Genomic DNA, 12,274 nt, shown 5'->3' with positions numbered 1-12,274 from the left:
ATCAAAAGAGGCCACCCGGGTGCTCCCATAGCACTTGGGGAAAAAGACTGGCAAAAGTGTGACTGCTCTTGGTGGTCTCAACCTCTGATACCCATTAGCTGGCTTTTTTCTGAATACGTCATCCAGTCTCTGCAATGATGCCTAGCACCTACCACGAGCCAGGCTGGGTGTGCGGGGGTGTGACGTGGACCACAGGACAGAACTTTCCCACACAGAGGCCTTCGGGGGGTGGGGGTCAAAGACACCAAGATATTCCACAAGTGTGCATTTTAACAAATCGTCTATAGGATCACGTGTAGTTGTGGACATCGTTTTTTTTTTTTTGGTACTGGAGGTTGAGTCTGGGTGCTCTCACACTGAGTGATGCCCCCAGACCTTTGGACTATTCTTATTTTGAGCTGGAGTCTAAGTTTCCCAAGCTGGCCTCCAACTGGCAGTCCTCCTGCCGCAGCCTCCCGAGGAGCTGGGCTGTGGGCATGTGCCCTGCCCTGCTGTAGTCTACGTTTCTAGGGCTGCAGGGTCTCTCTGGCCTGCAGGTGTCTGTGTCCATGCCCGTCTCAAATTAGACCGTGAAGCCATGAAGAGGAAGAAGTGCTGCCATCCTTCAACTCCCAGAAACCCGAGTCAGCACTTGATAACTGTCCACTACTGCAGCTCAGGTTCTCATCCAACAGCGTCATACTCAGCGAACTCATATTCACCTACTGTGTGCCAGCAGCTCAAGCAGGTGCTCCTCAGTCCTCACAGTCCCAGCTCTGAGGCGAGGCTGGACACCGTGCCCTGTGAGACTGGGGAAGCCAAGCACACTGAGATGAAGTGACAAGCAGCAGCCTGGCCCTGCAGTCCACTGCGGAGCGGCTCCTAACAGCTGTCACCAGCACAGCACTCTGCAGGCTGCGGCCACCATGCAGCACAAGTCCCATTTTTTGCCTCTGCCCCGGGGCCTTTGCTTCTGCCTGTAGGGGTGTTCCCCTTCCTCTTCAGGTCTGTTCAAGGGACAGAGTGACAGGCATGGCCAGGCCACCCTCTCCACCTTGCGTGGCTGCCTGCCTGCCTGCCTGCCTGCCCCCGGCTCCAGGATGTGCCTCCTGTCCTTGTCTAACTCCAGGTCTGTTTCTGCACTGTCCCCTGCCGACGTGACCAGGGAGCTCAGCTGTAAGAGCCACAGCCCAGGACACCTGGCAGGTGCTCCGTGTTGGGCAAGACGGTTGAATGGACACACGTTGTGCTGACCCTGACTCCTGTCCCACTTGGAAACAGACTTCGCTGAACTCTAGACAGCTTCCCACTTATCTGTGGTGAGCTCCTTTTTAGTTCTGTCTTCACCATCCTCTAATTTATTCAAACGCCACTGGATTATTCCAGCTCCTGGTGTCAATTTTTTTCTAATTAAAGTAAACTGCCATTTATTTCTCACACTGATCTTTAACAGGAGACATCGTGTTCTCGTCGCAAATGTGACTCATGTGGAGAAATGTGAGTCGAACACAGGGGCTCATGGGTACCGGGACGACAGGCCTGGTCTGTCACACTGCAGACACGAAGGCCGTCCCAGACCAGAGACGTGGTGGGGCCTGGGGTACCCAGAGTGGGGAGCCTTTCAGGGGGGAGATGAACTGGAATCCCTAGGACACACCCTCAGGGGAGCCCTTGTGAAGGCGATGACGACATACAGGAAAGCGGGTTCCTCTCCCTTCCTGCCATCCCAGGCCCTCACAGCACAACGTGGAGCCCAGAGCTGCCCAAGAACCCGCAGAGAGCAACCCCAAGGCAGTTCTAAAAGGGGAAGCGGGGAGGAAGAAAGAAGGGCGAGGAGGCGGCGGCGGCCTGCCCCTGGACTGATCTCCTGGAGACTACCTGTTCAGGGAGCCTCACAGGTAGTGTAGATACCACCAGCCACAGTTGCCATGGGTCTGTCTGTTTACCAAACAAGAACACAAACAGGGACACAGAAGCAGCTCCTGTGGTGGCCTATAAATGGCCTGCTGGTGCCTCTTCCCAAGTGCCTCCAGACCAGCGCCCTGCCCCGCCCCTCCCTTTGTGCTGGAGACATCCTGGTGCTGGAGCACTCTGAGCTCCCTCAGTCTCCAACTCCCCCCCCCCATTTTTAGACTTAAAAAACAACCAGCCAGAAAGTAGCCCAATAATCCTAACTGGACAATGAAGATCGTTTCCACATCTAAATGGGGAGAAAAAAGGAGAGACAGGGACACCGAGGGAACAGACACCTGTTTATGGGACTGTAGCACGAACATGCACTTCTCCTGCCCTGTCACTCCGCCAGCCACCACCCAGAAAGGCCCCTGCCTGTGCACACCAGGTGTGCGTCGCCCTGCGGAGATGACCAGGGCCTACAGGACAGCGGCAAGGCCCAGCTGCGGCGGCAGGTGAGTGGCAGAGCGTGTGTGCACACTGAAGCTCAGACCTGAGGTGCAATCCCGCGCGAGGCGGCGGCCACCGGGAGCAGAAGCCCCGGCTTCACACTACATTGACCGCAGCCCCACCCGGGGCACAGCCCGGCGCCTCCCTGTGAATGGGACCGAGCGCCATATGGACGGAGACACTGAACAAGCTGTACAGCTCTTGGCGACATGTGCCCGGGGGATTGTCCCATGTAACACCACCTGGGCTGTGGCGATTGTGCGCTGCATGCGTGGCGGCCCCGGGGAGCCCACTGGGATGTTATTTCTGAGTACACACAAAAAGGAAAATTACAGTTAGGAGAATTCTCTGGCTAGCGTATCTGTTGCTCAATTCCAGAAATAGCTTCCCAAAGGAATGGTTATCTTCTTTATTCACACAGGCAGAAGTGACAAGCCGGAGCACATATTAACAATCTCCCTTTGTGAGCTCCCACTATTGTTCTAATGAGGAGAATATACTTTATAATATACTTAGGCCTGGACTGATTACAAAAGGGGGTGGAATAAAGAACTTTGGGAATGCTGTACACATGTAACACACTCATTTGCATTGCCCCAGCGAGCCAGCCGGTGGGGCGGGGGGCTCCCTCCAAAAGACCTGCGCGGCTGGCTACTGGGCCAGGCAGCGAGAGGAGGACGACCACAGCTCGGCAGGGAAGCCCTCCTGCCAAGTCTCCAGCTGTGTCCTCCTCTGCAACCATGACTGGCTTGGGAACCTGGCAGTCACGAGGGATCACGAGGACACCAGGACTCTTCTAGACTGCCTGGCCTTCGGGATGGAGGCACTTAGGTTGCCCTTCTGCGATACCCACCCGAGAAAAACTTCCACTCATGAAAAGCAGGTGGGAAATGCAGGTGCGCATTCCAACAAGCACCTTCTGCAGGTGAAAGCGTAAAACCCAGTACAAGGGGCAACGCCGTAGGAGTCCAAGGCTGGATGGCCCTCTCCTCTGGCCATGGCTTCCCTTCACCCCCTGGGTGTGTGAGCACAGGCCCTTCCACCAGAGTGAACACGGAGAACCCGTGAGCTAGCAAGAGGCCTCGGCAGAAAGCCTGTGCCCGCCAGAGCCGTGCATCAGGGCAGAATGTCCAGGAAACTGGGGGTTCCAACATTATTTGGGGTGGAAAACTTGGCCGGTTAGGCATGGGACGGTCTATGGTGGAGATTCACATCACACAACGTCCCAAGGAAAAAACTGAAAGTCAACCAAATTCAGGAGCAACTTCTAACTCGAACGTGCCTGTTCATATCAATGATGTCATTTTATTAGGAAGCATTCATCACTTAAGCACAATAAATAGAAAAAGATTTATGGAGTCTGATGACGCTGTGTGTGATAAGGCACTTCACTGAGGTAAGACACAGCTACCAGGGGACAGTGGCCAAGCTGTTTATTTTTTGTTTTCTTTGAATCACCCCACAAAGTGAACAGGCAAGGAAACCCATAAACCCTGGCCCCTTCTCGCACCTGTGTCCCACTGGCCTGGGAGAAGCCCCTCCTCCTGCTCAGGCCCACGAGCACCTGGCTGCAAAGGCTGAGATAAGTGAATGGCAGCCAATTGGAGCCTGGCTGGGTGCCAACCAGCACAGTGCACTTGGGGTACAAGATGCCGAGGAGCCCCCAGAGGGTGCTTCTGACTTAAGAAAGGAAGCCTTGCCCTCAACAGGCTCCTTCTTCCACTGTATACAGACAGTGCCAGGATGCTGCCAGGAGCCTGCACTCAAGCAGACCAACCGCCTGGGCTTTAGGCTGCTCCACACACCTGGCAGGACACCGGCAGCCTGCTCGCCACAACCCAACCTGCTCCTTCCACTTCCAGCCTCCCGGCCTCCCTCCTTGAGGAAAGATGAGGGCGAGGAGGAAGAGAGGTGGCTGAACAGCCAGGTGCAGCTCCAGGCTGTGACCACGGGAGGTCTGGGCTTGGTCTTGAACCCCTGGCTTTACTCACTGGGGACCCTGATCAAAGGTCTAGGCTGAGCCAAAGTGGTTCTGATGAGCCGCCCAGCTGGGAATCAAGTACTTGAGGGTAAGAATTCAGGTCTGGTCCCTGCAGGGCCACTAACCATCAGTGAGACTCCCGCAAGTTCTAAGACCCTTCTTGGCCCCAGTAGCACCATCTGTGCAAAGGGGACCGTAACCCTACCGTGACACAGGAACAGGTCAAGTCCCCTCTGCACTGCATATCACACAGAGTCATGGTGACATGATCATTAGCTGCTTCTCATCACCGTCACATGTCAGGGTTAGATTTCCCAGAGAAGAGAAAAACCGGACCTTCAAGAACTTATGCCTGAGACCCCACAGACAAAGTGCAAACCGAGGCCTCTGGGAACAGAGCCAGGGGTGGGTCCTTCCAGCAACATGGCTTCTCTGACAGCCTGCACAAGAATGGCGACTGCTGTCTCTGTGCACTAGGATGTCAATCAAATCTGGGGAGTGGGGAATTCGGTTCTTGTCAACATTCAAGACCCAGGAAAACTGAACATCTTGCCTGCACTCCTTCTCGAACTTGAACATGCATGTCAAACCCCTGGGGACCTTGCTACAGTGCAGATCTGGGTTCAGCAGGTCTGCGGTTAGTCTGAGGCCTGGATTCTCTGATAGGCATCCACACCATGACCCAGCTGCAGGCCTGCAGCCTGTGCACAGCAAGAACTTAGGTATGCATGGCAGATGCAAATTCCCACATGCCATCTCAGAGCCAGGGAACCCAAGTCAGCATGGGAAGGGCCCAGAAGGCTGCCTGCTTCCTGAACTCCCTGAGGATGACTCTAAACAGGAGGAGCAGGTCTGATGCTGAAGGTCCAGGGCTGCAAACTTTTTCTAAAGATGGCTACACAGTAAATATTTGAGGGGCCAATTACTCAAGCTTGCTGTGGTAGTGCAAAAGCAGCCAGAGGCAACAGATAAGGGATGAGCACAACCGTTCCCAGTTAAGACTTTATGCACAAAAGCTCACAGTGGGCTGCATTAGTGGTGGGCCATGTCTGCCCACCTCTGTTGCAAACCATTGCAAAGCTTCCAGAGTACTGGCAGGTCGGAGTCAAAATTTGCCACCCTTTGTACATTCTTCAAAATGCCCTTGTGGAAAGAAAGAATTAGGAGACCTGCTTTGCTCAGTCTTTCAAATAAACAAACAAAAAGAAGAACAAATTACTGATTTTTGAAAAACAAAATTGAAATGAGGAAGAACTCTTGAGAGTCACGGGAACAATAACTTATTGCTGACATTTCTGGCTCTACAGACTCTGAATCAACGTGAGAACACGCAAAAGCTAAAGACTTGCGTATCTAACAGTCCGGGAAACTAACTTTTAGAATTTTAGCAGTTAAACCAAGAAGGCCGACATTTATCCATCAACACAGAATTTAGTTTAAGGAAACAAACAAACAACAACAACAAAACCAAGTTAAAACATCAAGCATGTTCACATTTCAAAGTTCCTTGTCTTTTGAAATTATCAAGGCCCATAAACATGAATGTCATTGTTATATAGTCAAATAAGTGGCCACCAGTCAAGAGGCCACAGATCAAAAGCAGAGACTGCAAACAATGAAACTGCCCCACAGCACAGGAGCCCAGCAAAGCCTGCAAGGGCTGTCTCAAGGCTGCTGCCAGCTGTGGGCCGCAGAAAACGCAAGCAATACCCCTACCAGAAAGGGAAGGAGGGAGGGAAGGAGGGAGAGGGAAGAGAAAAGGAGACAACTGGCATGCTTGGGGTCCGTCAGCAAGTGAGGATGGCCGTCCAGGGTCACCCGAGGGATCAGAGGCAGGTGACACCTCATGGAAGACGGGACCCCACTGGGGTTGCTGGGTTCTGAGGAGAGAGAGTATGATGGCCTTGGAGGAAGCAGGGTCCACCCAAGCTCAGGCTCTGCAGAGTTCAAGGAAATGTCTGACCAAATGCTTAAGGAAGCCCTGTAACAAGTATTTAGAAGAGCCAGGCAGCAGCGATGCTCGAGTTACAAAACCTCTCCTGATGGCAAACTGAAGGCAAAGAGCGGGAAGGCTCTGGGCAAAGGAGCACTGCTTCTGTGGGCCACGGAAGACAGCGGAAGCCCCACAGATGCAGGAGGCATCCAGCAGAAGCTGCAGGGTGACCAGGCAGGACAGGGCGAGGACGCTCCAGGGGCAGGACTGGCCTCCCGTTGGCCTGTGTGCAGATCCTGCAGGGCATTCATGCTGCGCACTGGGTTCTGTTTTTGGGTTTCCCAGCCTCCATGAGAGGCCTAGTAAAGGTTTCTATGTTTCATAAAAGAGGAAACGCTACTACTCTCACGTAAGTGCTATGGTTTGCACATAGTAGGTTAAGTCAATAAAGGTTTTATTAAATTTTAAGTTGAATAAAATTGAACATTATTTAAAATTTAAAATCATTGAATTTCAAATTCGATTTGAAATTTCTTTTAGAGATACAGATTTCAACATATCATAACTCAGCTTTCACCTCCAAACTGAATGGAAACTTGAAGTCCTGTTCTGTAAATGCAAAGTCAGACATGAACCTGGATCTTGGGCGCGCCACCAGCTGGCTCTGTGACCTGTAACGTGATTTCCTCATCTGCAAATTGGGTGCAGCAGCGTGCATACCGTGGGCTGTGGCTCCTTTGCGCATGGCACAGGGAGGGGATTGACTGAGCACCCTCTCTCCCTTCCCTAGTGCACCATAACATAATGTGATATTTAGAATTTTAATTCAGGCAATTACTTAAGTAGTAATTGCTATTTGTATTTACATAGCTGCTTTGATCCAAAAAGCTCAAAGGGCTTACTAAATTTAGCATTTTAATAAATGTTTCATTTGCATTCTGTTGATTCTGTTTACCCACACCCCAACTTGGAATTTTCTAAAGTGAGACAGTCAGACAACTCGAAGGGACATGGCTTCAAGGTCACAACCTGCCCAGCCTGAGTCTCATCTGTGTCACAGAAGGGGTCACAACTCCCCAATCCCCTGGAAGATAGGAGAGCAGGAACCTGGTGTGCCTGCTCCCCTGCACACTCCCTTCTTCAGCTCCTGCCCACCGAATGCATCCCCACGGTGCTTCTCCAAGACCCTGACGACAGAGATGTGCTTATTGCACCAGTGAATTTACACGTAATCAGCACAATAAACATTATTAAATTGTCGGGAGAAAAATCAAAGTGGGAAGCGCGGCACCAGTACTGAATTCTAATGATGCTGAGTGTCCGCGGCTGCGCAGGGACAGGATCTTAACAAGCCTTGATTTCAGCGCTGGCCTCCGCCTCCCAAACCACATGGGCTGCTCCTGCCGTAACACTGCTGAATATTGATAAACGTCTCTGCCCCGCGCAACAGGGAAGTGGGTTTCTATTGGCAATCTTTCCCAAAGTGTGCTTTTCCCCTTCTCTGCACTCAAGGGTTTACCCTGAATGATTTAATTATAATTTTCCTTGTGTAAGACAAATTAAAGAGGAGAGTAGGAGTGGCGTGCCAACCACATTATTTATCTCCTGAACAGATTGCTGCTCACCAGACCCCAGAGCTGCTGCGGCAGAGGCTGCTCACGGGAGACGCACCAGGCCAGGGTGGGGGACTGGGGGGGCAGGAGTTTTCCAAATGGCAGGGAGACTTGCCACCCGGGTGCCACGCACATCAGACACACCATGACTCTAACCACGCACCAAAACTCTCGTAGGACTGCCTTTCCCAACGAGTCTCCCCACAGAGCCACCCCAGGCAGGAGTCTGTCGGGTGGAGGGGTGCCAGGGGCCCTGGCTGGGCGTGATGTTCCACGAGAATGGGGCAAAGAGAAAGCTCTGCCACAGGAAGTGTAGGCAGGGCTCTCGAGGACCCATGTTCACAGGAGAACTAGCAAGGAAGGGCCAGCTCCCGGCACCAGGGAGGACACGCCCTCAGGGACAGCGGCAAGCTTTCTCCCTTTCCTTCACCATTTCCCACTATTTAAACCGCACATCACACATGGGACTTTTAAATTAATCATAATAGGTAATATTCATTTTAAGTACCTATATACATACAAAGCTGGCGGACGAATAATTGATTTTTTAAATGATCAATTCTATAAGCTTAAAAGCGTTGAATTATCTTTAACTGAAGGTGTTCTTGGCCTTCCTGGCTACAGCCAGTGAAAATGTGCTGACTGGGGTGGGGTAGTGGCACAGCTCAGTGGGAGAGTGCGCACCAGGCCCTGGGCTCCAGCCCCAGCAGCAGAAACAATAAAACACAAGAAACTGCACTGGGGAGGACTTTCTTTGAGTCTGGCCACATTTCCTCTAAGCCGAGAGAATCAGGAGCTTAAGTGATGGAGTGTCACTCTGTAGCTGTGTCCTCCCTGAGCACACAGCTGGAAGGCCAGCCTGTTTTCACACCCAGGCGAAGGCTCCCTGGAACCCGAGCTCTCTTCTGACCCATGGTCTAACTCTGGCATGTAGCGAAATGGAGACACGGAGTCGAGGCACAGTGTCCATGCACACATCCCGAGAGAAGAACCCAACCAGCAGAGCATCCTGGAATCAGTGTCCCGCGGAGCCACTGAGCTTCCAACGTGCCTTAAGACACCCAAAGGGCTGTGCTCCTGGCTCACCTATCACCTGGCTGCATCTACACAAGGAGAGAACCGCCTCGGGACGCCCCTCGCCCTCCCGTGAGAAGACTGCAGAGAGACCTCAAGTGCACCCGTCCACGCTTCTGAGTGCCAGGCCCCCCAGGCCTGTGGATGGAGATGCAATTCAATTGTCCAGCAGCAAACGGACCACAGCAACCCTAGGATGGGAAAAGCAAGTCCACCAAAGGGCAGCAGCCCCAAGCCTCTCCTTTCAAGCTCCCTAAGACTTTCTATTTAGAAAAAATGATGACGATGATGAGATGACAAAGCAGGGCTTCAGGCCACCTTCCGGCCATGCGTGTCTTTCCCCACTGCAAAGGGGAGCCACACTCTGGCCAGCGGCTCCAAGCAGCCTCGCCCTGTGCCCCATCCTGTTCCTCAAACTGTTCTCAACTAGTCCCTTTAAAGCATCGTTTAGTTTTTGACACCTGCCATGGAGATGTAAACAAGGAGATCTTACCGGCCAGTCCCAAGTTCTAGTGGGAACATATTTATTATTCTCATTTCTGCTGTTTAGGCTCAAACATAATACCTGTGTGTGCGTGTGCATATGTGTAGCTGTGTGTCCCTGACAAGGGATGCAGTCTGAGAAGTGTGGTCGTTGGCCCCTTCGGGGGTGTGTGAACATCACCAGTGTACTCACACAGCCTACCTGGGCTACGTGGGGTCACGTGCGCAGCACAACCCATTGCTCCCAGGCCCACAGTGCATGAGTTTAGCCCAGGCACAAGAGAAAAGACGCACGGGAGACGGGGTCAACATGAGGTGTTTGAGCCTGCCGCTGGCTAACATGACGTACTATTCACTGTCAACGATGTCTTTTAATAGGTAGAAGGAGCACACTCTAAAATGGTGATTGATGAGTACAGCAGAGCAAGTGTGTGGATCAGTAACGGCACCACTCATCACCAGCCAGGACTGTGCGCGGGGTAACTGCACGTGTGTTGTGTGTACATGACTGGCGTACACTGCTGTTGACTCCGGTATCCCCACAACACTCGAGTAGCGCCCTGTGGGTTGGCCCCGTATGGCCGTGAGGCATGGAGTGGTGGGAATTTTTCCCTCCTTTATAATCTTATGGGACCACTATTATATATGTGGATCAGATCTTGACTCTATATAATAAACAGATAACTATTTTCTGATATAAAGATATGTACCTGATTACACCAGTTGCCTTATGATGCTCAACACCACGAGAAAGACATGAAATCATGTTTGCAGCTGCTTAACTGAAATATATAATTCATTTTTTTATGGAGTCATTGCTATTTAAGAACAAAATCCAGAATTTGCTTCTTCCTGATGGAAGCAGCATTTACTATCACATCCTGCTGTTTAGGTCTCCCCTTCTGTGTGTGGAAGCTGTGTGTGTGAAACACACAGGAAACAGTTTAGAAAGAGTAAGCTGGAAAGAGCTGTCAATCTTAGGGGTGCTCTCTGCTCAGGAAAAGCACCCCGGTAGCTCGAGGAACACCCCTGGGCAGAAGGGACCACGGCAGGGATCAACAGCTTGGCTTTCCTAGAACTCCTTGTGCACATGACATCCTCCAGGCCTCCGAGCCAACCTGGGCTTCCACGAACACACATGTTGAAAACTATGAACTCGTAAGCTCAGGGCAGGAAGGCAGCAGGAGTGAGGCGACCCGATGACCACCGTGCTGAGGAAGCTTGTGTGCGGATACAAGGCCACCTGCACCCCTCCAGCCTCGCGCCCTCACTCAAGGTCTACACGCACCGTGTGCTTTGGGGACACACGAAGGCAAAGACGGGCTTCCCACCTTTACAAGGGCAACGTAACGTAAGTCCTGTTTCTCAAACCACGATGCGAAATCACCCACAGCAGATGCGCCTGGTACCAGCAGGTGCTCAGAGCCCAGAAACTGAGCTTGACCAGGGGGAGAATTTGGCAGACAGAGGACCTGTAAGTCTTGAAATCTAACCCAACGAGACACTCCAAGACTTCTGCACGGCCCTAAGCCCATGAGATCTACAGCCATACTAATTCCATGTTGAAAAGGTGAAAACAATTAGATGCTCACACACACCCACACCACATTGAATACATTGTTACGTAATTACAGGCACCTTCGAGTCACACTGATCCAATTAGGGAGCCCTGGGCCAGGTGGGGTCAGGCCACCTGCCCTCCCAGGCCGTGGCCAGCCTTCTGCGGGGCCCAGGCCCCTGCCTACCTTTCCCTCTTGGGCGTGTGCACCGAGAGCTGGCCATTGGTGGAGGCGTGCGGGTTCATCACCAGGGAGGCCTTGGCGGGGGCGGAGGAGGACACACAGGTGGTCAGGTCCAGGCTGCTGGGGTTGTTGCTCGTGGCTTCTTCTGCAGTGTGCACACCCGTCACCTCCTTCCAGAGCTGCTGCAGCTCCGTTGGAATCATGCCTGAAACAAACAAATTGGATAATTAAATCAATTAACAGCTAATTCCGGCCTCTTCAAACAGTAATTAAATCAAAGAGTCAGTAAACAAAGCCTAGTGTTAGGGTTTTTTTAGTGTGTGCAGTTCTTTTTTCCTCCCCTCCCCACCAAGGCAAACACGGGAGCACCTCCTCCCAGGAGCTGCAGGCGGAAGGGCCCTCGTCACGCGCAGACCAGGGACAGGGGCCCAGCAGCTACTCTGCCACAGCAGCGCCCGCCTCCCTCCGCCCAGCTGCCGCTTCCCAATTTCAGGAAAAGCCGGAGGACGGCACCTTATCTCCAGACACAAAGAAGGGCCCAGAATGAAACTGTTCAACTACATTCTTATGACAACGCGGGCCACAAAATGAATGATTTTTGTGCTTAAGTCTTAAATGATGACAAATAGCTTTGTTATTAAATATAGTTTTTATTAATCACTTTTAGACATAAATTATGAATTCATATCGTCTTCCTGAAATGCTTTTCAACTTTTAACAGTCAAATTGATTATACTATGATTATTTCATTAACACACCTATCTTCCTCATTAATTTTGGTTTCTCGTACCACATGCTTAATTGATGGATGTGTCTACTGAAAAACTGTATAACTTTTTACACAAGTAACACTATTATTACTGTCATTTCTTAAATCAATGCTAATGAACCATCGCTGAATGAAATGAAGACGTAAAATAAATTTGGGGCAATAAAGTTGTTCTGTTTTGCAAGGGGGTCAAAGTGGACATGGGTTTAAAGGAGTGAAGTGGCGCCAAGTATTTTTCCCAGGAAGAGTTACCACCAGGACACACCCTGACGATCCTGGACTGCTGGTCTACCCTGG

The 12,274-nt window shown here is 51.7% G+C and overlaps 1 protein-coding gene across 10 annotated transcripts in view; it reads right to left on the bottom strand.

The window, feature by feature from the left end:
- Foxp1 (forkhead box P1) overlaps positions 1-12,274 on the bottom strand; it is a 528,005-nt gene that overhangs the window by 58,266 nt on the left and 457,465 nt on the right. For all 10 annotated transcript variants that reach the window (XM_046425582.2, XM_046425581.2, XM_046425575.2 and 7 more), the window contains one exon: positions 11,212-11,413. In XM_046425582.2, the coding sequence (XP_046281538.1) occupies positions 11,212-11,413 (202 nt within the window). The remainder of the gene's footprint in view (positions 1-11,211; positions 11,414-12,274) is intronic.

Source organism: Marmota monax, unplaced genomic scaffold (genome assembly GCF_021218885.2).
Source record: "Marmota monax isolate L192 unplaced genomic scaffold, Marmota_monax_Labrador192_F-V1.1 WCK01_AAM20220418_F8-fsc00028, whole genome shotgun sequence".
Lineage (NCBI taxonomy): Eukaryota > Metazoa > Chordata > Mammalia > Rodentia > Sciuridae > Marmota > Marmota monax.
The sequence above is the reverse complement of the archived record's forward strand: the minus strand, read 5'-3'. Positions and strand labels throughout refer to the sequence as shown.